This window comes from Electrophorus electricus, chromosome 9 (assembly GCF_041902795.1).
Source record: "Electrophorus electricus isolate QZ-2024a chromosome 9, ASM4190279v1, whole genome shotgun sequence".
Lineage (NCBI taxonomy): Eukaryota > Metazoa > Chordata > Actinopteri > Gymnotiformes > Gymnotidae > Electrophorus > Electrophorus electricus.
This window is the reverse complement of record NC_137505.1, coordinates 8,308,068-8,335,715: the sequence shown is the minus strand read 5'-3', so window position 1 is coordinate 8,335,715 and position 27,648 is coordinate 8,308,068. Positions and strand designations below refer to the sequence as shown.

Sequence of the window (27,648 nt, the reverse complement as noted above, 5' to 3'; positions counted from 1 at the left end):
ATCTTCACCTGACCACATTTCTTATACATTTGAAAACTTAGTTTTCTCTCCGTTTTAAATAATATACTTATGAGAAAGTAAAAAAAATAAAATAAAATTGGGTTAGATTTTGATAAATGGATAAAGAAACAATTTGAGTTCAGTTTGTGTTTCATATTGGTCGCAGGTTGCTGTGCCGCTTTGCCAGTGGTTGTGACGCACGCAGGGCGCATCACGCTTCGCTATTCAAACGTCAATCTGTGGGGAAGAAGATGAAGCCTCTAACATTTCTGTGGGGAAGCTACTTTCCTTTCCCCTCAAATCGCAACTGACACTCGAGCGGACAAACTATTAAAGAGCATAGTTATCATCAGCTGACCAGTTACATAACACTTAGGCTAGGAAATAAACTTACTGTGGATGCAGTTTTGTATTTGGAGTAAAAATGTCCACTCAAGGACTTTTAAGTAGTGTTTTCACGTGCTCGTCAACGGGATCCAAACCCGTTTCCAAGAGCAAACTAAGGCAAAGTTGGAGCTTAGATTCGGCTTTGTTAAGACACCACGGGACGGAGTCCGGCGCAGCGACGCATGAGCGCCCTTTGCAAACGAATGTATGTTTGAATTGCAACCAAACAGGAGGGAATGCAAATCCAGGAGCATCCCCCGAGCCCCGCGTGGCTCCCAGGCTGGACGCACTTGCCCGGACGCCGCGAGGGAAACGGCATCTTTCATCTTCGCATTTGTTTAGCTCCTCGGGCGCTTTGCCACGCGCCGATATTCAGTTGGACTGTGATGGGAAAAGCACCAAGAGAAGCAGCGCGTGGGATTTACCGTTCGGCTGTCGTGCTCCATTACAGTCTGCAAACGCTGGTACCATTTTCTCACCACGAAAGTGGCTTCAAAGAAGAATCCCACATGCAGACGCTAGCGATACTTCCTCCTACAATACGTGGATGTCCGAGGTAAGAATATTTAAGAATAGAACGTTTGCAAGGTTTATATGAACAAATAGCTACAATTTACTAAAGATTACAGTATCGCTACATGACTAGTAACGCATGATACAGGCTACAGTACAGCATGCCCACTGTACTTGCTTAAACACTGTTTCTGAAACTTAATTTTGTCAAAACTTAACATACAAAACCCAAGCCCACACACACAACATTCAAAATGTCACACACTTGAAAAAGCAAACACTTAATCCAAAAATCTTGCCCAAAGGATATTTTTGCAACTAAACTCTACAAGCAAATATCAAATGAACAGCTTTCTACATGACAACTACACACTGATGTGATAAATGGGATACACTACTATCTTGTATTTGTGTTTTGGTGTGCAGGGCACAGTACTCTGCTGTAAAAGTCTATCATAGCACTCATAGGCACATGAATATTCACAAATATACAGGCTATGTACATATATACCATAACGTAAAACACAGTTACTAGGGTAATTTATTTATTTATTTATTTTCTCTTCATGAACAGTACAGCCATATTCATGCTGCATATACTGTAATACACAGAAGACGGCTTTTGACTATGAAATAAAAATATTAGGGCCTCTCAATCATCTCATGAACATCGGTGTTCTCTCTGGTGAGACTGGACGGGTGCTGTTTGGGGTGACGTCTCCAACCCTGTAATGCTTCTCCATCAGTGTTACCAGGTTCCCTACGCAGCCAGCTGAAGGAGTTTGTGCTGGTGGGTTGGCGATCATAGACCTTCCGATGTCACTCTTTCGGTAGCCTTGAGTAAAGGAGGGAGACAGACAGACAGACAGACAGACACAGTGTGAGGTGGCAGAGGAAGCACCAAGAATTGTGGGATATCGGTAACCCAGTTATCAGCGTGGCCCGGGGAACCTTGTCCCAGACGCTACCAAACCTGGACCACTCTGGTCCATCCCCTTGGTGATCGGGAATGAGTATGTTGTGTAGTGTGTGAAGGAAGGTGATGAAGGGTAGTGGGACAACGATAGTGTGATGATGCTTGACACCATTCTGGCTGACGGCTGCACACATTGTGATATTGCCCCACACTGCCCAGGGAGACCTGACAGTAGAACTTGTTGATACTTGCTAAATTGTAGCAGTTCATCTGCCCTACTGCCTCCCTGAAACACTACTCACACTTGGGCACCACCAAAGAGGTCCAGATCTCCTATGTGATGGTTGCTCTTCCTCTTGCTCTTCCTCATCCTCTCTCTCTAATATAGGCCTTCGTTGATATCCAATCCAAGATATCTAACCTGTGGCCTCTTTATAGTGTTCAGGATCTGATACAAATTGGTAAATGGGTGTGTCATTTGCATGGCATTGTTTTCCAAAAGAAACACCAGCATTTCAGTTTTGAATGATGTGTCTAATGTAGAGAATTTAGTGTTTAGTGTTTTGCAAAAAGTGTGTGTTAGAATTGCAAACTGAGTGTAAAGCAGTGCTGATGGTTTATTGTACCATGTCAATAGACGGGATACGTGAGTTAGTGATTTCAACAATTATGTCACAAGTCTCAGTTTTTATGTTTTAGCAATTGCAAAAAAGTGTAACATTGATTTAACATGCACCTTCATTTCTCCACCTCAGTTCTCCTTTAAATTTGAGTTTGTTGATATAACTTATTAATGTTGTAGCCTAACCCCAGCCCTAATTCCTAACCTTATCCCTAACCCTAGTCTGAGATTGTTGATATAAAGTAAATGATAAATATAAATGAGGATTCAAATTTTATATATATTTTATTTATATATATATATATATATATATATATATATATATATATATATATATATAATCATTATGCAAATATCCATACAAACCCACGTGAGTTTTTTCATAGAAAGGCTGATGACTTTGAAAGGCCCATGAAACTCTACCAGGATCTAACAGGAGCAAGAATGTTGTCACCCACGGTTTTGTGGCCGTGTAAACAAAGTGTGACAAGCTACTATGGGAGTGTATAGAGAGGTGTGGGAGTGTATAGTGTCTGGGGTCAGGTCAGGGTCAGGTCTGACAGCTCCTAACACACAGAGAAGACCCCCCCCCCCACACACACACACACACACAACTACACCCACCACACACTTACAGATTCTAACTTTGTTTTTGTTCATGCTGTGTTGTCTTATCATGTGTTAAGTCAACGGGCTCAACATGAACTGAATCTGTGGCTATCAGACCCATAGACAATGTGCTTGTGTTGTGTTTCAAACAGCTGTTTTCAATTTGCAGCTACTCTAAATGTAGTTATAATTTTGCATCCAAGTGGTGCAGGGTAGCCTGTGATGTAGATATGATTCCCCTGCATGTTGGTTGCTATGGTGATCTCAGGAGGTACCTTTGATCACTCCTTGATGCCCAAGAAAAAAGGCAAGTAAAACATCCCTTCTTCCAAACCCTTCAGCACTGTTCCCCTCAGAGCAAAGATGGTTTTATACTGTCCTATGTCACTTTCTGTCAGCTCTTATTCTCAAATATCATGATCAACTACTCTGAGCTTTAGGGTTAAATAAAAAGTTATAAAAAAGGTGATCCCAGCACGTTATGCCGTGTATTCAGAGTTCGACTGACATGGACATACTGGTACTAGTTCAGCATGAAAGGTAACCAGTTTTTCTGCAGTGGCTAAGTGCATAGCATATGGGCACATGTGGGCTAGATATCTGCTGATTCAATATCAGGTGATCGCAAAATACAAAACAGTCATTTTATGTGTTGGCAGCTCAGTCTTGGACTGCTATATAGGTATTAAGGCTATGAGCATATACGAGCTCAACTTGTTACTGTTGAGATGCAATGTCAGTGCACCCAAATTTCAATTCACTTAGACTTGGAGGAATTGTCAATGCTGGAATCTATGGGTTAATCTATGGGTTAACAGTGACATGTAGCATGGTGAACTCGAGCACAGCAGGTGTACTGGTGTCCAGTGGCCAAGAACTGCAGGTGTACTGGTTGAGTAACCAACAGATGGTGGTGCCATGTGATAAGGAACACTGAAACAGCAAAACAGTGATTCAGGCAAAAGAAAGAGATGAGTGTAATGCTGATCCCAGAACAGTGATTCAAACAGAGGAAAGAGATGGAGAGTCATCTCAGAACCTTAGCCTGCAGAGAGCAGTGACCTTCCACAAAATGTTTACGACTCACACCAAGACCAATTAAGGTGAAGGATAAAGTGTACTAGCACTAATCAATTTATAGGGTTTTTTCTGTAGAAAATGTAACAGTACTATTTATCAAATGTTTTATGTTTTTACTGTGGATCCAGTTTGTTTTTTCCTGTCAAAGTAGCTTAGCTAATATTAACACAATTGGCAACCAGACCTACTACACCTTAACCGTACCTGCTCTGCCCTGCTACACCTTAACCGTACCTGCTCTGCCCTGCTACACCTTAACCGTACCTGCTCTGCCCTGCTACACCTTAACCGTACCTGCTCTGCCCTGCTACACCTTAACCGTACCTGCTCTGCCCTGCTAACCCTTAACCGTACCTGCTCTGCCCTGCTACACCTTAACCGTACCTGCTCTGCCCTGCTACACCTTAACCGTACCTGCTCTGCCCTGCTACACCTTAACCGTACCTGCTCTGCCCTGCTACACCTTAACCGTACCTGCTCTGCCCTGCTACACCTTCTGCAGGCTTCAGCAGTCCTGTTCTGGATTTTTGATATAACATGTTTTGCAATATTGTCTGTTTGTCCATGTCTGAGCATTGTTACATGAGCGTGTCATCTGCTGTTTGGATTGTGATTTGGTTTGCCCTATATCAGTAAAGTTTTGTGTGGTTTCATCTGCCTCTGTGTCCTGTGTTGCTACAGATGTTTTAGCCATTGCATTCTTTTTCTGTGGATTTATTTGAATTCCTGTTCATCGGTTTAAATCTATAATACCCTAGAGAATCAAAAGGTCTTTGGTGCCTTGTTTCCTAACAAGGTTCTTTGGAACCAAATCCAGTTTCATAGTGGAAGTTCAGTTATTTTGTTATTGAGGCCATAGACGCTTATCTAACGTAATTCTGTTTTAAAACCCATCTTGGCTAGTTCACGCATAATGGAAAGTTTTGGTTTTTTTTCTTTTTTGTCAGTTACAGTAGACGATCAATCAAGTTGTCATATGAGGACCGTGCCCAGACCACTGTGAGCTCAGACTGTTCAGTGCATCTCATTTTTTGGTTTTGTTTTATTATATTTTTGTTTTTTTATAAAGAAAAAATTGCAAAATGTTAAATTTAACACTCTAGTTTACTGTCATACCAACATTTTTAATTCTTTAGAATATGGTCCCACAAGACTCCTGCAAATAGCAATTATGTCATTGTGTGGACACTTTAAAAGGTCAGTTTCATTTTCCCGTATTCTCATATGAGTCCTGCATGTGTCTCCATATGTAGATGACATCACACCATCTCACATGCTTCCAAACGTCTACAGATCAGTGCTGACAGCCGTAGACTAGACTCCTTACATGTTTAAGCAGGTCAACATGTTTTCTTGCATCTTGCTCAATTTGCAGAACAATTACAACTGCTCACAGGAAGCCAAACTTACTATAATTGACCTCCATGAATTTCTCTAGCCAAGGACGGCAGGGTGAGAACAACGTGGGGACCAGATTGATAATATGTCCAGCCGCAGCACCCCTCCCATGTCACTCTAATAAATGACTGGTGCTGAACTGGCTTGTACCAAGTAGCATCTCATATTTGATCAAGCACTGTCTGCACATGTAGTCACCCTAGGGGTAGGGCTGCATCGGTGCTTAGGCACCAGTGTACAGGGAAACCAGTTACTCTGGAAACTTGGAGGGTTTGAGCAGGTGTGTGTGTGTGTGTGTGTGTGTCAGTCACCCCTTCCCACGTCAGATGCTTCTCTCATTTCTCTCCCCTCAGCTTTGGGACACTTTGTGCCTCCCACTACTGCTGCTGTACTCACACGTCACCTTTACATTAACACCTTCTGTGGAGGAAAGGATCAGACATATCTACCTCGACTCTACTTACAGTACTGAGTAGTTTGGACCTCATTAGTACAGCATAGCTTTCCAGCATAGCTGACCCTGTGCCAGAAATATATTTAGTAAGTGGTGTGTTTTCTGTTTTCGTCCCAGACTGTGACCATTAAAGGAAAACTTTACCTGAAAGTAACATTTTTATATCTCCTCATGTCTGTCTGAAGGGTTTCTGACGTGCTTACTCATGGCAGTACTATTTTGGTTTGTCTGCCACAAAAGTAAGCCAACACAAAATGTCCCCAATCCTGAATTCCAACACTTGTGGAAAAAGGAACTGTAACCTGTCTCAGGAGTCTGAACGACACAGAGAGTGACCTGGTGTGACCTTAGTAACTGCCTGACCCTACAGTGGACAGAGTCTCATGATACCAGCAGCTCAGCCTGACGTGAGCTGCTATGCTAGTCGTTCTGGCCAATGGTCTATGGTAACTGGTGGGTGGGAGTGGGTGTGGGTGTGAACACACGCCGAGTGAATGTGTGTGTGTGTGTGTGTGTGTGGATGTGAACACGTGCCGAGTGAATGTGTGGATGTGAACACGTGCCGAGTGAATGTGTGTGTGTGTGGATGTGAACACGCGCCGAGTGAATGTGTGTGTGTGAACACGCGCCGAGTGAATGTGTGTGTGTGTGTGTGTGCGTGTGTGTGGATGTGCACGCGCCGAGTGAATGTGTGTGTGCGTGTGTGTGGATGTGCACGCGCTGAGTGAATGTGTGGATGTGAACACGCGCCGAGTGAATGTGTGTGTGTGTGTGTGTGTGTGCGTGTGTGTGGATGTGCACGCGCCGAGTGAATGTGTGTGTGGGTGGGAACGCGCGCCGAGTGAGTGTGGGTGTGGGTTGGAACACACGCAGAGTGAATGTATGTGTGGGGGGTGCCTGGCGTGTACAGCGCACTCTACAGTATTTCCACACTCTGACACACGCAGCTCTAGTCAGACTGGAGATGATGACTTTTCTCTGGTCCTGATTTAGGTGTGTGTGCTCAGCGTAGCGTCCCGTTCGTTCGAAGCCATCCAGCCTCTCAGGTCCTTTAGCTTTTTCATAAGTCTGGACGAGTACAGTTACCATGGTAATCTGGTTCCAAAAACACTGACTGCAAAAGCATTAATCAACTGTTTAACAGTGTGGTGAATGATATGGTGCTAAATGGGACTGTGTCCAAGTCTCTTAAATTGCTAGTTAAAAACACATCTAACATTTTAGTTTGTACAACATTAGGTACAGTTAGGTATAGATGTCATTGCATGCCATTACTGTACTGACCAAATAATTGTGGCTGTGATGACCAGAGTGAGTTCTACATTACTGGGACTATCTCACATATAGATGATGGAGTGGTGGTGTTTCTGATTCTGACAGCACCTTCATGCACTGCTTTCAGTAAGCAGGTCAATACTGAGCTCTTCCAGGTTTACTTCATTTCACTGATGAAGGTCTAATGCCACTCTCTTGATTTTCTGACTCGCATATTTGCGTGTGTGTATGTTTGTGTTTGTGTGTGTAGCTCTGGAAAAAAAAAATGAGACCACTCCAATTTTCTCTTAAATCGGCATCTCCACATGTACAGCAGCCATTCCATTCAAATGTTGAATTCCTTCACAGACACACCTCATTCTACTTAATCAGACACTGAATAGGTGATCACCTTAACAAAATCCTGTTCTAACGAGCAACAGTATAAAACTACTGCTGCTGTTATCTTGTTATAGAATATTCTCGTTATAGAACCTGGATGGGAAAAGCTGTGCTAGAGCTACCCAAAAAGTAAGTGTAGTCAAACTACAGCTACAGACCATGCCAAAGGTGTTGAAAAGAAAGATTCTTAATAAGCAAAAGAAGGGTTCCATTGTAACTTTACTGGCAGAGAGATACAGTGAGCATCAGGTTGCTTCTGTCTTGAAAATTTCAAAAACTGAGGTTCATAAGAACAAGGTCAAGCAGCAAACATATGAGACAACAACAGCTACAGACTGGCAGAGGTAGAAAACGAGACTCTACTGACCGTGGTGATCGCCACCTCATTCGAATGTCACAACCGTAAGATGACGTCAAGTGACCTACAAAAGAATGGTACGCAGCAGCTGGGGTGAATTGCACAGCAAGGAAGGTTCAAAACAGGCATCTGGAGGCGGGGCTGAAGGCGTGCAAAGCTAGAAAAAAGCCCTTCCTCAATGAGAAGCAAAGAAGAGCCAGACTGAACTTTGCAAAAGACCATAAGGATTGGACCATAGAGGACTGGAGTAAGGTCATCTTCTCTGATGAGTGCAGTTTTCAGCTTTGTCCAACACCTGGTCATGTAATGGTTAGAGGGAGACCTGGAGAGGCCTACAAGCCAGTGTGTCACACCCACTGTAAAATTTGGTGCAGGATCGGTGATGATCTGGGGATCTTTCAGCAAGGATGGAATCGGCCAGACTTGTCTTTGTGAAGGACACATGAATCAAGCTACTTACAAAACTGTGCTGGAAGAAAACTTGTTTCCTTCTGCTCTGACAAATGTACCCCAACTCTGAAGATTGATTTTTTTTCAACAGGAAAATGCTCCATGTCACATAGCCAGGTCAATCAAAGTGTGAATGAGGGACCACCAGATCAAGACCCTATCATGGCCAGCCCAATCTCCAGACCCAAACCCCAATGAAAACCTCTGGCATGTGATCAAGAGGAAGATGGATGGTCACAAGCCATCAAAGAAAGCCGAGCTCCTGGAATTTCTGTGCCAGGAGCGGCGTAAAGTTACCCAACAGCAATGTGAAAGGCTGGTGGAAAGCATGCCAAGACACATGAAAGCTGTGATTCAAAATCAGGGTTATTCCACCAAATATAGATTTTTTTTGACTCATCCTAAGTTGAAATATTAGTACTTTGTTGTTTATAAATGAATATGAGCTTGTTTTCTTTGCATTATTTGTGGTGTGAAATTTCTGTAACTGTTTTATTTTGACCATTAGTCATTTTCAGAAAAAAAACCACATAAAAACAATGTTTTTATCTGGAATTTGGAAGAAATGTTTATAGAGTAGTTTATAGAGTAAAACAACTGCTCAGCCTGGCCAAACACACACCCATCAATTGTAAAACTAGAAAAACTGATCATTTTGTTGTGTGTGTGTGTGTGTGTGTGTGTGTGTGTGTGTAAAATAAATAAATTATATATATATATAATTAGCTGGTTAATATGTATTCTCCATTTCTAGTGGGCCCTAACCTGGAGGGTTTTGTGGTTTCCTTCAGTGCTTTATGAAAATCTGAAAGACCATTAAGAGAATAACACACATGCTGGGCACTACTGGAGGCCTCACAGAAAAGACAGCAGTGAGCTCAGTGTTAGAAAACTGGACTGCATTCTCAAACTGGTCTGCATCCTGACAGGTACTGGCATGACCAACAGGCCATGCTTTTCTTTCCTAAGACAAAGCCGGTCTCTGAGATGAGCTGAAACAGAGCTGAGCTGCTTCAGTTAGGCCCACCCTTTGAAGCCCTTGAGTGAACTGACAGGTTGTTTGGAGCATGTGTAGTGTTAGATCTCCTGGTCCTTCATTTGAGCTGTGTACATTCTACAGGCCATCGGCATGTATGGGGATAAGCATTGTGCAGTATATGAGAGGTTATTAGCCAAGTGCTGTAAGGTTTGAAATACCGTGCTTCAGGACTCATGGACGACAAGCATGGAGACTATTTTCTGTCCTGGCTCCAAGATGGTGGAATGAGCTCCCACTTGCTGTCCAGACAGCAGAGTCCCTTACAGTCTTCAAACGCAGACTGAAGACCCATCTATTTGCAGAATATTTAAAGGACAACTGATCCTGCTCCCATATTGACTAATTTAGTACTTATTGTAGGGTATTGTTTGTTATTTAACAAACTCCTAGCACTTATTATTGCGCTTATCATTGCCTAAGATGCACCTTATGTATTTTGTACTTCTAGGCATCAGCAGTGATCCCTGTATTCTACAGTATTCTAGTTCATTGGTATGTTGGACTCTAATCTACTGTACTGTACTAGGATGTATTCTATGAGTAAATGACGAAGCACTTTGTAAATTGCTCTGGATAAGCAATCTAGTTTGTTGAGGTTATTAGTCATTATTAGGGGTTAGTAGGTTTTGTTAGGGGTTATTGGTATTTTTTAGGGATTATTAGGGGGTTGTCCAGGGTTGTTGGGGTTATTAGAGTAGGGAGATCTCTACTATAGGGCAAGATATAGTAATCCCTCACCCATTCAGCTTGTGATCAACAGCCTGACCCTCAACGCTAACCTAACCTTAAACCTAATTTATCAGGTCTGCTATATCTTGCCTCTCCGGTGTTCCAGACCTTTCAGCTACGTTAGCCTTAACATTATGATCACATTAACTGTCATTGTTGTCATTATTGGTTTGACCACTGTTTTTGTTTTATGATTTTCTTTTTTGTTTGGTTTTTTGTTCTTTATGAATATATTGTAATGTGTCCTTGTGTCTCTAGATGATGCTATTAAACTATAATAATAATTATCATCATCAATTCAGGTCTGACAGCTGATTTTGTAAAGATTTTAACATCTGTACTGTAGCGTGAGGCTTCACGGTGAGAGCTGATACCCTTGGCCCAGAAGCAGGCAATGTGTCTAGCAGTCATGTGGTGTGATGGCAGAACCTCTAGAGGGAGCTAAAGTTCAACATGACCACGTTGTTTGCATCCACAGGCCCAGCAAAGTGTGCAGGCGCATATGTAATTATTCAAAGTGCAAAGCGGGTTTAGTTCTACAGTGGTGTGAAAGTGTTTGCCCCCTTCCCGATATGATTTATTTTTTTATTTTTTTATTTTTTTGCATGTTTGTCACTTAAATATTTCAGATCAAACAAATTTAAATATTAGGCAAAGATAAAGATAACACAAGTAAACACAAAAGCAGTTTTTAAATGAAGGTGGTTGTTGTTGTTATTAAGGGGGGAAAAAATCCAAACGTACATGGCCCTGTGTGGAAAAAGTGATTGCCCCCTAAACCTAACAACTGGTTGGGCCTCCCTTAGCAGCAACAACTGCAATCAAGCATTTCCGATAACTGGCAAGGAGTCTTTTACAGCGCTGTGGAGGAATTTTGGCCTACTCATCTTTGCAGAATTGTTGTAATTCAGCCACATTGGAGGGTTTTTGAGCATGAACTGCCTTTTTAAGGTCATGCCACAGCATCTCAATCAGATTCAGGTCAGGACTTTGACTGGGCCTCTCAAGTCTTCATTTTGTTTTTCTTAAGCCATTCAGAGGTGGACCTGCTGGTGTGTTTTGGATCATTGTCCTGTATCAGAACCCAAGTGCGCTTCAGCTTGAGGTCTCGAACAGATGGCCAGACATTCTTCTTCAGGATTGTTTGGTAGACAGCAGAATTCATGGTTCCATTTACCACATTAAGTCTTCAGGTCCTGAAGCAGCAAAACAGCCCCAGACCATCACACTACCACCACCATATTTTACTGAAACGATGTTCTGAAATGCTGTGTTACTTTTACACCAGATGTAATGGGACATACACCTTCCAAAAAGTTCAACATTTCTCGTCAGTCCACAGAGTATTTTCCCAAAAGTCTTTGGGATCATCAAGATGTTTTCTGGCAAAACTGAGACGAGCCTTTATGTTCTTTTTGCTCAGCAGTGGTTTTTGTCTTGGAACTCTGCCATGCAGACCATTTTTGCCCAGTCTCTTTCTTATGGTGGGGTCATGAACACTGACCTTCACTGAGGCAGGTGAGGCCTGCAGTTCTTTGGATGTTGTTGTGGGGTCTTTTGTGACCTCTTGGATGAGTCATCACTACGCTCTTGGGGTAATTTTGGTTGGCCGGCCACTCCTGGGAAGGTTCACCACTGTTCCATATTTTTGCCATTTGTGGATAATGGCTCTCACTGTGGCTTGCTGGAGTCCCAAAGCTTTAGAAATGGATTTATAACCTTTTCCAGACTGAAAGATCTGAATTTCTTTAGATCGCAGCATGTCATCTCATTTTTGGGGATCTTTTGGTCTACTTCACTTTGTCAGGCAGGTCCTATTTAAGTGATTTCTTGATTGAGAACAGGTGTGGCAGTAATCAGGCCTGGGTATGGCTAGAGAAATTGAACTCCGCTTTCCAAAGGGGGGGCACACAATCACTTTTTCACACAGGGCCATGTAGGGTTTTTTTTCCCCCTTAATAATACAAACCTTCATTTAAAAACTGCATTCTGTGTTTACTTGTGTTATCTTTGTCTAATATTTAAATTTGATTGATGATCTGTAACATTTAAGTGTGACACATGCAAAAAAAAAAAAGATATCAGGAATGGGGCAAACACTTTCACACCACTGTATCTACAAGAGTGTTTCCCAAACCTCTGCACTGTACAGTGTTGTGCTGTAACAGCTCCGAGCACACGTACACTCATCATCTGATTAAGAAGCCCTTACTTACCAGCTAATTACCAAGCCAGGAGTTTAACGTGTGTGTGTGTGTGTGTGTGTGTGTGTGTGTGTGTGTGTGTGTGTGTGTGTTTGAGAAGGAGTTTGAGCTGTGTGGAGGTTCTCTGGAATCATGACTGGGATCCCTGTCCTTCCATTACTAAATAATTTTAGTACACAGACACCTCTAAACTGTCTTCATTCATCCCAATCATCCCAAGTGCCCTGATTTATACCATTAACATGCTTGGAACGCCAGTTATTTCAGAAAATATAATATGCTTTATATTATTATTATTATTATTATATTAGTTATTGTCACTATTACTAAAATTATTAGATTGTTGCCTTGCTTTGGTACGTATGCATTTCTTTAAACGTTATAAAACGGAATTTGTCATTTCTGATTCTAGACTGTGACCAAGCTCAACACGCTTCTCTGCTGCGTTGCTACACTGTAAATCTGCGATCGTCACGTTTGCGTTTCTTCCCCCAAAATATTGTAACAGTGCGGTCTAAGTGCGCGAGTGCACGCGCACTCAGGCTCGTTCGCGTGTCCTCCGCTGTCGGCCAGTTTGTTCCTCGTGCAGGCTTGGCGGAGGTCCTCCAGGTCCTTTATTGCCGTAATGTGGATCACTTGCATTCCGGCGTCCGTTCGCGTGTTGATTCGGGTGCCGTGATGTGTGGATGGTAGATTTAGAAATAACAAACTCTTTTTAGTTTAGACTTCCTTATGCAAATCACTTTTGGGGTTTAATCGAAGTGCTCGTTTGGACAGCCCTCGCGGGATGGGAGACGCGAAGCATTTCTGCAGGCGTGTTCATTACCTCGTGAGTAGCATTGAATTCAGCAGGCGACAACACTTTTATATATATATATATATATATATACATACATATATATATATATAAAGTTTATTATATATGATCATTTATTATTTCATATTCCTGTGTACACCACGTTTTCGCTTTGTATCATCTAGTAGGTACTTCTAGATAAAGTAGTTATACTTCTGCACGCGATTCTTTAAGCGCCGAATGATACTGAGACCTGAGTGATGAAATGAACAAGTATTTCTTATTACTGAGAGCTGTATTTACGTGCCTGTAACACCCTGTGGTGTGTCTTAACGTGTGGGATAGAGCTGTAGGTTGACAGGTAAGCAAACATCTGGGAGTTACCATCTCAGGTTTGCATGAAGATTGTGTAATGTCAATTAGGCCTTTGGAGTGTAGCCAGTGGTACTGCTCCCAGAAATGTAAATGTGAGACATTGTTTCAAAAAGGTACATAAGAAATATAATTATTTTTAAAAAATCCAGTTATGGGGCTTGCAGATAGTATTTACATCCCACTAATATAATCTAGGACAGGTGTAGGATGTAGCTGGTCTAGGACAGGTGTAGGATGTAGCTGGTCTTCCTAATCAGCTGACTTAGGCCTCTGACCTGCCTTGTCAGTGAGTTTGTAAATATTGCAGACATTTCCCAACATCTCTGTGTTCACCAGGAGTTGTGTATTATCATTATACAACAGGATGTGATTCACATCATTAAACTATAGACAACGAAGGATGATAAACCTACCCGGCATGTTATTGTTTGTAAATACGTGTGAAAACTTGCGGAAGATTAGCATGTTCAGTGAAATCTGCTTTCCTGAAGAATTCACGAGGCTGTCTGATGTCATGTGGCCAGACCAATACACTGTGGACAGGAATAACTCAACTGCACTGTTTAAAAACTCTACAGAGTCGTCTCCAAAGGACAGTTCACCCAAGCATCATTTTGTACTCAAGAAGTGTTTGAGGAAGTAGTTAAAAAAAGGACTTGCTTGATCTAACACTTTCGCTAAAACAGAAGAAATGAAAGTTGGAGAAACAGGCAAAGACCGAGAAGATTTACACCCGTCTCAAACAAGGGATGCCAAAGAGATGTGTGCTTGGCGGCACCAGGGAGCCCTAAGTTTGAGCTTGTCCCTTCCTGAACCAGATGGAAATCTGTGGCAGACATTCTAAATGACACTTCCTGTGTCTGTTTGAATCATTGCATTGCCATGGCGAGTACGATGGAGTGATATTTTAGGGTCCTACAGCAGTGGCTACAATGAGAGGCATTTATATTTATGTTTTTATGGATTTATATTTATATTTACTTTACTTTTCTGGATTTCTTTCCTGCATACAAATGATTCATGGCTTTGCACAAAATTCCAAGAGAGATCTCACTAATAGACTGTTTGGCACATTCCTGTTGGCCCAGATGATGTCACCTCAGAGAGGAACTGGTTTATAGAAACTACGCTGGTGTGTATGATGCACAATGCTTGCATGTTACCACATAGCTTTTATCATAAGCAGGGTAGTTGTTGTTGTGTGTAACATTTGAAAAGATGCCTCCAGATAGCAAAAAATTACTCCAAATAGCATGCACTATATTATTTTGTGTATTTTGTGCAAGGCCGTGGGTGAATTACAGTAACAGGATAAAACGGACAGAAGCTTACAAAAATCCTCAATATTTCATTGAGGAATTATGAATAAACAGAATCATAAATATATTTTTATTTTCCAGCAGGGCTAGTGTGCTTGCTAAAACAATTTGTGACACGCACTGGGGTTAACCGGTGAGAGAAGCTGAAAACTAATGTAAACTTGGAACGGTTTCCATGAGTATATGTTCGGGCTTCCTTTCACATATATAATATAGTATCGGTATGTATTATATGGGACTCTCTTCTGCATGGTTGGTTGTTAGCCAAAAGTGTGTCTTTGCATAATTAGTTTGCATACAAAAGAGTTACAAAACATCTAGAGTAAAGCAAGCTATCCTGAGGCTAAAAATTAAATGATCAAAAGATTCATCATGTCAAAATGTACTATTTATTAAGAGCCAAGAACAGATTTGAGTGCTTTGCAATAACACACAACCTAACATACTACTTTTAATCCTGAAATAATGCTTTTAATGCTAAAGAAAACTCATCAGTAAGACTATTCAGGACATAGGCATAGAGGCGTCTAAAACTTGAAGGAAATGTACAATGTGAAAGACTAGAATACACCAGCATGACGTCAGGGTTTACCATAAAATCCAAACCACTGGTAAGTCCTAACAACACACATGTGATTCACAAGTCCAGTCCATATCTCCTCATATATTCTTGTCCACGTTTGTCAACCATATCAAATTTGAGTCAGAACTCCAGGAACAGCTGTGCAGCACTGGGGAGTTTCCAGGTGCCCCGTGAAACTGGCAGGACTTTTACATTAGCATGGACTCTGTGATTGAGCTGTAGTTGAGCTGTAGTTGAGCTGTGTGAGCTGAAGCTCAGCGGATGGTGACAGACTCAAGTGATGAACTGAGTTACCACTGCACTGGACGGACAGCTATGCACACACTCATAGTGTCCTTAAAGATCAATGATCTCATGAGCTATTGGAGGAGTTGCTGCAATACATTTATTCTATTTATAATTTGCCCTTGATTGTTAATTGAATTGATTATTTTTGTCAACTTTAATTCCACATGTTCAAATGATTGTTAGTGATGTAAAATGTAAGTGATTTTGCAAAAGAGCAAGAGTCTATTTGTTTGTTGTTTACTTCTTTGTGAGCCAGACTTGTGATATTCCTTGTAATATACTGCAAAATGTTTTAATCTCTTAATGGCCTTTAGAAGTTGATGGAGCTGAATCATGTAAATTTACATTTATGGCATTTAGCTGACACTTTTATCAAACACGACTTACATTTCTGACTGAACACAACTTGAGTAATTGAGGGTTAAGAACCAGCAACCTTCCAATTATAAGGCAAGTACCTTAACCACTGAGACACCACTGGCCTTGAGTTGGGCCTTGAGTTGGGCCTTGAGTTGGGCCTTGAGTTGGGCCTTGAGTTATCAAAATCTGTTCCACTTGACCAAGCCCAGCAGGGAGGATACACTGCACAGCATGGAGGCTCTCCAGCTCTGTAGACACAGATGAGGCACACGACTCAATGATCTGTCTTTCTCTACCACTTCCTCCCTTTCTTCCTCTTTTGGTCACTCCCCCCCCCCCCCCCCCACAGGGTGATTTCACGTGGAGGAGTGAATGTGGTCGTTGTTTCCGCCTGATGCCCGTTCCTCTACAGAGCCTGTCTGAGCTGGAAAGGGTTCGTCTACAGGATGTGGCGTTCAATCAACTGCTTCAGGATTACAACCTGGGTTGCCAGATCACCATACCTAAAGGTGTATAAAGCCCTACACACACACATCTGAAAGTGAAAGTATCTGAAAGTGCTCGTAGTGCAACACACCACCCACTAACACATCACCCCCTAACCCACCAACACTTAACCCAACACATCACCCCCTAACACACCAACACATCACCCAAGACTTACTAACACATCAACACTTCACCCAACACTTCCTTTGTATCTGACAGTGACAGACAGCCAGTGGGAGTAGCCAGGCCTGGCATAATGTGACCCTTTTCTCCTTAAAGTACTTGTCAGTAACATAGAAACAGCATTTTAAATCAGCAAAACAAAAAGGACTGACATACTAATATAAAGGGAGTTACAGGAATCTCATGGAGTCTCAATATTCTGAAAAACACACTGTATGTTGGCTGCTGGCTCTACTTACGTCCTCGTGGGAGAAATGACTACTTGTTTTGATTTTTGGTCTCATAACTTCTGTTCTGTTTCAGATGGCCGCAAAAGGAAGAAATCGCTGAGGAGCAAACTAGATTCTTTAGGCAAAGATAAGAAAGATAAAGGTACTTCATTTTCAGTAAACATGTTTGCATTAACATTTGTGTGTGTGCCTGATAAGTTGATCCCATCTCAGCTACCACGGCTGTATTAATGCTGTGACTGGTCGTATCCACTGTCAGCACAGCAGTGAGTGGTCCTGAAGAAAAGCCTTGAACATTGGCCATAGCATTGGATGGGCTGCACTGTGTGATTGTGGACTTATACAGTTCAGCTCTAATACTGTGTATATATATATTACTAGTTAAAAGTTTGGACACACATACTCTTTGATTGATTATTTTACTATTTTCTACATTTTACAAAAAGAGTAAAGGTATAAAACAATGAAATAACACATATGTGATTATGCTGTGTTAAAGAAATATTGTGATTGTTTAATATCTACGTATCCAGCCTTTACTTTGATGACAACTCTGCATGTACTTGTTGATTGTGAGCCAGCTTTATAAGGCACAGATGACGTCTCACATTTGTGTACGTGAAACACTACAGCTCTGAAGGAAAACTGTTTGTTGAGGGGGTGTTTAAAATGTATTTAAAATTTTAATTGTATTATTATTTTATTTATATATATATATATATATATATATATATATATATATATATATATATATATATATATATATATATATATAATTTTTTGTTTGTTTGTTTGTTTTTTTTGTTTTTTTTTTGTTTTGAAACTCAATTTATGTATAGGCTATTAACCTTCACTATTAAAATATGTTTTAAAAATACATTTATGCATAAGCCATAAGATTATGATGTCTTTAAGACTATGAAAACCTAACATTCAGTCAGGTGTGTCCAAACCTTTGACTGGTACTGAATATATTTACCAGAGAAGCACCAGCCAGTTAGCAGAGCTCCATCTTGTGATGAAATTCTGTTTATGTTTGGGACAAAAAGCATTCTGGGAGCATGCTGGCCAATCAGAGACCTCCCATCAGGTTCCTGTCATGAGCACACACAGTTCGTTCTAAAACATGCCATTTTTAAACATGCGACATCAAAATATTTCATGTTCAACCTCATGTTTTGTAAACAGCAAGCCCTGCTGTAACTGCAGTGTGCTCAACCGTTAACTTTAAATGTTGGAGAAATGTTTGTCTCCTCTATTTGTCTCCTTCTCCAGTCTGCATTTACTCAGTTCCTCACACTTTTCTGTCTGTCACAGGTTTTAACATTCACTCCCCTAATCCAAGATACCGGCATCCATATTTTTCTTTGCTGTTAGATCGCAGATTCGCCCTCAGATCTAACATGGCCCAGGTGGGCGTATGTCTCGTATGTCTCGCACTGTGTCTGCTGTCCCGCTCCTCCGCCTGTGATGCGACGTAGGCTCGTCCTCCCGCCCCCATGTGAAACATGATGGCTCCGACCCTGGGGCCACTCGTCAGTGTAGCAGCTCTTTCCAGAACAAACCTCCTACTTGTGTCCTGTTTATAAAACATCTCTAAAGTTCCTCCTACAGTTTGGAGAAGTGAAATGTTTGGTTTACCATCACCGGTGCTCTCTAGGCCAGGCTGACCTGCTCTTTCAGTGCTGCTAGATACTTTATGGTGTCTCATGGGAAATATTTAGATATAATTATGCATCTGCCTTCTCATTTTGTCTCTCTCCCCTCCCCCTGTCTGTTTCCTAGAATATGCGCCTCAGGTGTTTGGTGGGACTTTACAGCAGGTAATTGCTAACGATCGCTGGTTTAAGCTTCGGCAGGAGGCGCAAGACCATGAAGGCCGCACGGAGCCTGTGGATCTGGCCACATCCTTCCTGCACATGGCCCGGCGGAGGCTGCACCACCGGGACTTCAGCAGTAACTCCTCCCTCAGCTCCTTCTACGAGACACCCAATGAGAGCACAACTCCTGGCACCCTGGAGGCGGGCCTCCACGCTCGCAGACGGGTAGAGTGGCGCATGGTTGCATGCAACAGCACCTAAATGATTGAAAGCTGTTATTTATCATGTGTTTATTGGATGTCTTGGGTTAGTCAGGGGATGAGCACAGTTTGTGTGATTTATTAAGGTGAACATTATTATTATTTTTTTTTATTAATTGTGAACATTATTTAAGGATACATGTTATGATTTGCACTCAGTTAAAACAGAAAAGCATGATTTTAAAGAACACCCTTGGATATTTTTTATAATAAAACTGAATTTGATTTAGTATTGCTGGACTGTAGACTTTGTGCATACAACTGTTTATGCGTGAGTTATTTATGCTTGGTCACACACAGGGCGCCATGTCAGTAGACTGCATCACTGATCTGGACGATGGACAGTCTCGCCTGCTGGAAGCGCTGCAGCTCTCTCTGCCTGCAGAGTCGCTCAGTAAGAGGTCGAAGGCCAGAGACCAGCGGCTGAGCCTCAACCCCATCTACAGACAAGTGCCTCGTATTGTAGACCTCTGCTGCCAGCATCTAGAGAAATACGGTACTTTTAACAACATGCTTGGATCATTCCACAGCTAAAACAACCAAGCTGCACTTAGCTAGCTACACTACACTTAATCACATATTCTCTACTAACTCATTTAACACCATCATAATAAAAGTACGTTATATTATTTTATCATTGATGATATTGGAATAATTCCACCATCCTCTTTCAAATTTGGAGAAATATGCCACAGATATCCACTCAATACTTTCTGGATGTATAGATCAATAATGATTCCCCATATTGTTTGATCAGTTTAGTCCAGTCCAATCTGATACAAACGTGAACCAAACACTCAACTCCACAAGTTTTACACGCGGAACAAGTTTTACACGAGGACTCGGGTTGCTTAGACAAATGGCAGGTAGAGTTCTCAAAGTGGAAGAATGGAAATAAAATATCTGTTTAGGACGATGCCTTCATAGACCTGCTTACTTAAAACATGTGAAGAAATCTTTTGGTTTGGTCAGTGATTATGGCTTCGTATTTGATTCAGGTCTGCAGACTGTTGGTATTTTCAGGGTTGGCAGCTCCAAGAAGAGAGTCCGACAGGTAAAATGATCAAATATTTTACCTTTGCTTCTGCCAGTTATACTTTTCCATTGAAATCAAACATTTAATAACTCTTTGTTGGTGTCTGTAGCTCCGTGAGGAGTTTGACCAGGGTGTCGAGGTAGTTCTGGGTCCTGAGCACAGTGTCCATGATGTGGCTGCCCTACTGAAGGAGTTCCTCAGAGACATGGCCGACCCCCTGCTGACCAGAGAGCTCTATAGTGCCTTCATCAACTGCACATGTAAGCAACCTAAACTCACTGCTGATCTGTGACAGCTCACACTAGCCTTCCCTTAGGAGCTGAACTCTACTGACAAAACATCATAACTGATCCCAGATCTGGAACCACTGTGGGCTATGACCTTAATGTAGGTTGTTTCCTCAGTTTCAAGCTTCATCTAGTGAGCAGTGTCACAAACTTTTTTGCCTTCAGTAGTCTCCAAGTTTTCAATGCAAATCCAAGAGAAATCATTTTCATTGAGTCCTTATTCATTCAATTCTACTTTAAATGTAAAAGTTTATGTTTGGATATTAGTCGGTGATGAGGACATTTGTTCTGTGTTAAGCACATGGTTGTACAGCAGTCAGAAAGCAGTTTGTTTTATGCAGAGCTACATTTCAGGGATAAAAACAAGACTAAACATGTCAAATTTTTCTGAACTGCCACTGACTGCACAGCATGATTCACACAAGTGTCAACAGATCTCAGTGCACCTGGTAGGAGTCCTCTGGTGAGATGGAAGTGTGTGATGGGACGTCCTGTTGAGGAAAAGGCCCTACAGCCTAAAGGCTTACAGACTGGCACGCTCTTCTGTAGTCAGTATCCAATGTCATCACCAGAAAACATGTCTATTAGAAGTCAATGGTATATATTATCAGATTGTTGAGCAATATGTTTTTAAAGATGGTGCAGTGAAATATGATACACCACATATATTTCCCATGCTGTTCATTAATGCTTTCATATTGGGCAAATTGAAACATTAGCTGGATTAATAATATTATTAATAATAATTGGCATCTTCATCAATAATTAGCATTACTAGTAGCTGATACAAATAAAGCTAGTGTTAGACAAAATGACAATTCTTGGATCCATTGATCCATTTGACTATATTTTAGTGATTATTGCAGTTATTGTTTATTGCTGTTTTTAGTGCTAAAACATAACCATGTGGTGTCTTCTCAACACCCACTGAACGCATGTTCTGAGTGACTCCCAATCATGCATGATTCAGGAAGCAGGAGAATCTTGGTTGGTCTTGCTTGGTTCAATCCTACAAGCGCTCGAGAGAACTTCAGCCTAACTCCACGCCAGTAGGTGTGTATTTGATGTTTGCTTGTGTGTGTGTGTGTGTGTGTGTGTGTGTGTGTGTGTGTGTTTGTTTGTTTCCCAGTGCTAAATGCTACAGAACAGAACACCGTCCTGCAGTTGCTTGTATGTCTACTTCCTGCCTGTAACAGTGACACACTGCAGCGACTTCTCCACTTCTTGTCCACTGTAGCTGCTCATGCTGAGGACACCTGCGACAGGCAGGGGCGGCAGGTGAGAGGCACGGAGATGGAAGGATGGATGGATGGATGAATGAAGGAATGGTTGAATAAAAGGATGCAGGGGTGTTTGGATGTCAGTGATCAAGTTTTGTGTTTTATTGCCTTAAACCCACATCTGAAGTGTCAGTAAATGCCTTACAGTGAACCAGAGAATGAGTAGTTGGTGTTTGGTAACAGTGATACCTGTCAGAAACTGTGCCAATGTTTTAAGGTATTAAAGAGAATGTGACAAAGGTTAGCGAGATTAAGGTCAGGATGTACACAAAAACTGACTGTCTGTGTGTGGGTTCAGGTGTCGTAGGGTTAGCAGAACATTGTGGATTTGTGCATATGTTTTTCAATTTATTCTGTATAAATTTAAGCCTGTTATGCCTGTTTCCTGTTTCAGCTCACAGGTAATAAGATGACTTCTCATAACCTGGCTACCATCCTTGGACCAAACATACTACACAAACAGAAGAGTTCAGATAAGGAATTCAGTGTTCAGGCATCTACACAGGTCGAGGACAGCGCCGCCGTCATCAACGCCGTCCAGCGCATGATTACGTGTCATGAGGCGCTCTTCATGGTAGGCTGGAGAAAAAGAACACCACAAAGAAATGTTCTGATCCTTTACACCGCTGTGACTAGCAGAAGTAACAAACATTTATTGACAAAAAGGAGGAATGTTTCAAGACTACTCTTAATCTGAGAGTCTCTAGTGAAGGTTTGGTCCACAACTAAAGGTTTAATCTGTGATGCTGACGTTTATAGACCTTACATGCCCTGCTTATCCAAACCACAGGTGTTTAGGGAGATCATTTACCACTGAGGTAGTGCCAGATGTGTCTAAAGAACGTGAATGAGAGAGTGAGAAATTTCACTAAGCAAAGCTTCGCCCAAATTCTTCACCCAAAATCTAACCGGTCTGGTGTCATGCTGATGCTGAAGCTCCATTTGGCAGTACAAACATTTGTTCTGGTATTGTAGTAGTGTGACCCTGTCCATGTGGTCTCTGTGCTGGGATTGTAGGACTGTGACCCTGTCCATGTGGTCTCTGTGCTGGGATTGTAGGAGTGTGACCCTGTCCCTGTTCCCTCTAGGTCCCACCAGAACTGCAGCATGAGGTTCTGGTCAGTTTGGTGGAGACGGACTATGATGTTGTAGACTACCTCCTCAGGAGAAAGGCTTCCCACTGGGAGTGAGTAGCTCCACCTTTGCATGCAGCCAAGTGAACTACTGTCAGACACCTTGATGGCAGGAAGTTGAGAGACAGGCTCAGCAGTCCTATCATCAATGGCCCAGACCCAGGGCGAAGCACACTCTTTAGTCCTGAAGAATTTTGTGCTTGTAATTTTTAATCACTTATTTAACTTACTTTATACACTTAATGGCATTTGCAAAACTCCTTAATGGTCAACTATAGTACAGGGACACAACGTCTCAGCATGCAGTAACTTACAAAACTGTAATGTAAATAAACTAGGGACCATCCACAAACGCTTCAGTTACTCTAGTCACGTCTGCGCGACCAGCTCTACCACAGGCTTTTGCTCCTTGTATGAGTGTGTTCTACATCCAGATGGAAGGAATGTCCTATCTGTTTTCACCATTGAAACTCATTATGACTGTCTTTAATACATATGGCACATAAAATTATATTGAATGTTTGAATTCTAACATGGTTAATAAATAATGTATGCTAGTGGCAGCAATAATCTCTACATACTCTTCTAATGATTCAACATCAGTTATGTCTATATATTTAAAAATAAATACATTATGTACAGGTACATGTTTGAGTATTACTTTATAGTATTGCCATTTATTTGGTTGTAAATCTTTGTAAAGCAACAGTGCATAACACTAGATTTGGCCAAAGAAAATCCTTTAAGAAAGGGATGTGTCGTCCTCTTGGCAAGCTGGAGGTTAAATGTAATGCACTGTCTGAGAGGAAGCCTGCTGAAGGCTATCGTGATGTTTGGCAGGAGTCCCACCACACAACAGCAGGGGGAGCCATTGTCTCTGAGGAAGGGTTGTTCCTCCAGTGATTCCAACAGGGCCTCAAGCGGTGAAGCTTCTCCATATGACAATGGCTCACCCACCCTGTCACAACGCCTGTTGCCTCTGGGGCCAGACAGGAGCATGCAGATCGGACACGATGGCACTGGGAGTGACCTCCCTCCAGCACCCACACACACACACACTGGTGAGTTGAATTGAAGCTTTTGTCGACCAGGCTACTGAAGCGTTTGGCCACCAGGCTGCTGAAGCGTTTGGCCACCAGGCTGCTGAAGCGTTTGGCCACCAGGCTGCTGAAGCGTTTGGCCACCAGGCTGCTGAAGCGTTTGTCTACGAGGCTGCTGAAGCATTTGTCGACCAGGCTGCTGAAGCGTTTGTCGACCAGGCTGCTGAAGCAGTTCCTTTGTCCAGATGAAGCAGCTCATGAAAAGGGTGCAATGTGGGTCCCGTGACACCTGACACTAAAGCGCACACAGGAACAGAAAGTCACCTCCTTAATATATTCATCTAGATTCATTCTCTGAAGCTGGGAAAGTTCAGACAGCTAGCATCAGTTTCAGAATTGGTATGTGTTTCAGTAGTTTAATACTAACATTATTCAATAATAATATTACTTTGTTTCAGTATTTAATGATTCATTATTACTATTTCCATTGTTTCCCATTTTTTGTGGTGTTGCTGATGCTGTGCAGTCAGTTATACATTTACATTTATGGTATTTAGCTGATGCTTTTATCCAAAGTGACTTAAAATTATGACTGAGTACAACTTGAGTAATTGAGGGTTAAGGGTCTTACTTAGAGGACCTACAGTGGCAACTTCACAGTGATGGGGTTTGAAGCTTGTGATTACTAGTAACGTACCTTAAGCACTGAGCTACCACTGCCCCTAGTTATACTTAATGTGGTATTGCTGCTTCCTTCAGAAAGCACTAATAAGCTATTTTATCTTTCATTTTTATCATTGTGTCTATTATATCGTTTTGTGGTGATTAGTCTCAGATGGAAGCCAGTCAATGTCTGCCTTATTCTTCCCTGAAGCCTTCCACAGTTACCAAGGCAACATGAAGAAGCCCCTTCGGCGAACGTTGACTATTCCAGCTGAAGCAGGCAGTAGACCCCACCGCCATGTCACACGTGCCAACAGTAGCCCTCTGTGTGACAGCTCACTGGACCAAATGTGGCAAAGCCTGGCAACACTGTCTTGGCAGCATCCAACTAAATCAGCGTTCTACCAATCAGATGAATCGATACTGGCTCCTCCCATCCACTCACGTTCAGCCAGTCAGAGTGGCAGGCTGCCTCCTCCATACCCTGGCCTGCCAAAAACATCACCAACTTGCCTACAGCCATCAGCCATGTCTCACCACTCAACAATCCAATCCCTACATCCATCGGGAAGCCTGCACTTCCAGGGTCCTTGTTTACCTTCCACCAGCCAGGGGGAACCTCCAACACCTCCAACACCCACCTACCCCCTGAGAGACATTACAAGCCCTGCAACGGTTGAATATAAAGACGGGCAAACAGACAAATGGCAAATATGGCACTTCCTGTCGTCAGACAATGCTGACACTCTACCAGAAACGCTGGTGTGAGCCAATTCAAACTTTTTAAAAGTTCTGCTTAGAGATGAAAACAAGCAAGATCTTCAGGTCTTAGAGTTAGGGTTGGAGTTAGGGTTAGGGAACTTTTATGGGGCAGGTAACTTTATTTACCAGCATGCTGGGATTCCTCTCATTGAGTGACTCCACTCTTTATACAGTTAGAAACAATGGACATTTTCCCCACAGGTGATTGGATGATAGGACAGTCCTCACTTGACTCCTGTCTCCTCCTTCTTTGAGGGGGGCTGGGTGAGACTCAGCAATGGTACCTGATTAGGTTATGCAATGGACAGTGCTGCTTCAATCACCACCCTCTTCATAACCCATAATGGTGAGGAACCACAACAAACATGCAGATGATACTACAGACTGAAACCTGAACATTTAGTAAACCTGCACATGGGAACATGCCGTATAAATGCAAATTAATGCTGAAGTTTCACTTTTCTTTTAGCTAAATGCAACTGTATTTTCTTTAAAGTCACTTAGCTAAATATGTACATGTATTAAGAAGATATATTTCACCCATGACTGTCAGAGACTAGCTAGCTATGTATATCAGCAAGTTGTATTACTAGGTGATTCAGATTGCAGCTGAGGAAAGATCCCCGTGTTATACAGTGTTGTGACTGCAGTGTTCATGTTTAAAGTATAGTTTTTAGAATAGGGACATCGGAATGTGGTTGATGAGGTTTTGCCTTTCAGGAACCCTGATAATTGAAATGAAAGCCTCTGTCATGAGCTGTACAACGGGCAGTGAAACATTTTCAACATGATCTGGTGATATTTAGCCAGTCAGTGCATCTAACTAGGCAAACAATGGATCTAATACCTTTTCTGCCAAATGACCATTAAAATCCAATTATTTGTACTACCTCATCTGAAACATGACTTAAAACATATAATGGCTGAAATTTTATCTTTAATTATGCACTAGACCAGTCTCATTCTGAATACACACAAGGTAAACAAACCCTGACTGGAGGTTTTTATTTGGTCTTATGTCTCATTTTCAGCACTAGACACATGTATTCATAAAACACTAAGCCAATCACTTGAGTGTCTGTAGGAAAAGATTTTTTTAAGTACTTAATTTGGATTGTCTACTCTTACTCATCGCTGCTTTAGAAGGGCTGGTCTTAGTGTTTAGTTCTGAATAACACTGAATATCACCTGCTTGTGTTTATATCCATATGTTCTTGAAATGAAACCTCTACTACTTTAGTGGAATAAATGCAGTTTTATTGTTAAACAAAAACAATTTCTAATAATTATACAAATGTTTGGTACTTGCAGTAGCACTGTTTGCTTGGTATTAAAACCTAACCTGGTGTTTTTATATATATATAAAAAAAAAATTTTACATTTTTTTTTTAAACTTTGATGATGTAATTAATCCTAATTCAGGTGTGTTGGTGTCTGTCCTAAATGTTCTCTTGAAATCAACTTTCTTTTGTGATTTTTCTCATAGCTTGGTAGTTTCACTATTCACTGTTACACATTATAATTTTTCACATCATAATCATAGAAGCACATCCTAAATGTAATGTAAATATAATGTTAACATTTTCTTTGATAAATAAAATGATGGAACATCCAGGAGTCTGCTTGAGTTCAGAAATTCTACAGATACGGTTAAATCTAAAGCCCCCTAACATAGCATACCAGCCCAGGTCGCTGAAAATAGCACTAAAAGACACTGTACATCTCTCTCCTTTAGTGGTCAGTGATCGTGTTTTCTGCTGTGATGCGCTCTCATTAAAGATGGCATGACAATGGAGTGTATGAGAAGAGTATGTGAGAGGGGGTGGAGCCAGGCAGTCGGGGAGAGGGGACTGACTGGATGTCAGCCAATCCATCACGTGTGTTCCATCTTCCTTTCCAGTCTATTTAATGCCTATATTTCCCATAATAAAGGTTGGAGACTTAGATTACTAAAGAGCTATTATAAAGATCAATTACTATCATTTGTTGTCCTGAAAAGTGAAATAGGTGTGTGTGTGTGTGTGTGTGTGTGTGTGTGTGTGTGTCCCAATAGCCCCCTGGTTCCCACTGAACATCAGTGGTCATTCAGAGAGGAAATATAAACTAAAAGGGCCGCTGGTTAAACACTCTCGTACCATGAAGGTTGCTGTAAGCCTAAATAATGTATTCTTCCCAAGACCTACACAATTTGTATCCGATGGTGTGGGGTTTTTGCAGTTTGGTAGATTGGTCACAAGAGGGCGATGTTATAAAAGTTGTAGTGAACGTCAACGACCTGTTCTCTTTACTCAGTACCGTGCGTGGAGGTTAGGCTGTCTGGTGTGGTGAC

General features: G+C 41.7%; 1 protein-coding gene across 3 annotated transcripts; it reads left to right on the top strand.

Annotated features, from left to right (window-relative positions):
• Positions 1 to 261: 261 nt before the first annotated feature.
• LOC113590344 (rho GTPase-activating protein 6) lies at positions 262 to 26,922 on the top strand. Of its 3 annotated transcripts, none has more exons than XM_027030443.3 (12): positions 262 to 943; positions 16,486 to 16,645; positions 17,112 to 17,180; positions 18,824 to 19,083; positions 19,419 to 19,614; positions 20,117 to 20,172; positions 20,264 to 20,414; positions 21,571 to 21,719; positions 22,116 to 22,295; positions 22,810 to 22,907; positions 23,695 to 23,915; positions 24,769 to 26,922. In XM_027030443.3, exons 1-12 carry the CDS (start codon positions 425 to 427, stop codon positions 25,323 to 25,325), a joined length of 2,616 nt encoding a protein of 871 aa, XP_026886244.2. In that variant the 5' UTR covers positions 262 to 424; the 3' UTR covers positions 25,326 to 26,922. The 3 variants fall into 3 exon arrangements, with proteins under 3 accessions (XP_026886244.2, XP_081576996.1, XP_035378578.1); XM_035522685.2 differs by lacking the exon at positions 262 to 943 and adding an exon at positions 12,990 to 13,244; XM_081720870.1 differs by lacking the exon at positions 23,695 to 23,915 and having other exon boundaries at positions 24,769 to 24,968.
• Positions 26,923 to 27,648: the final 726 nt, after the last annotated feature.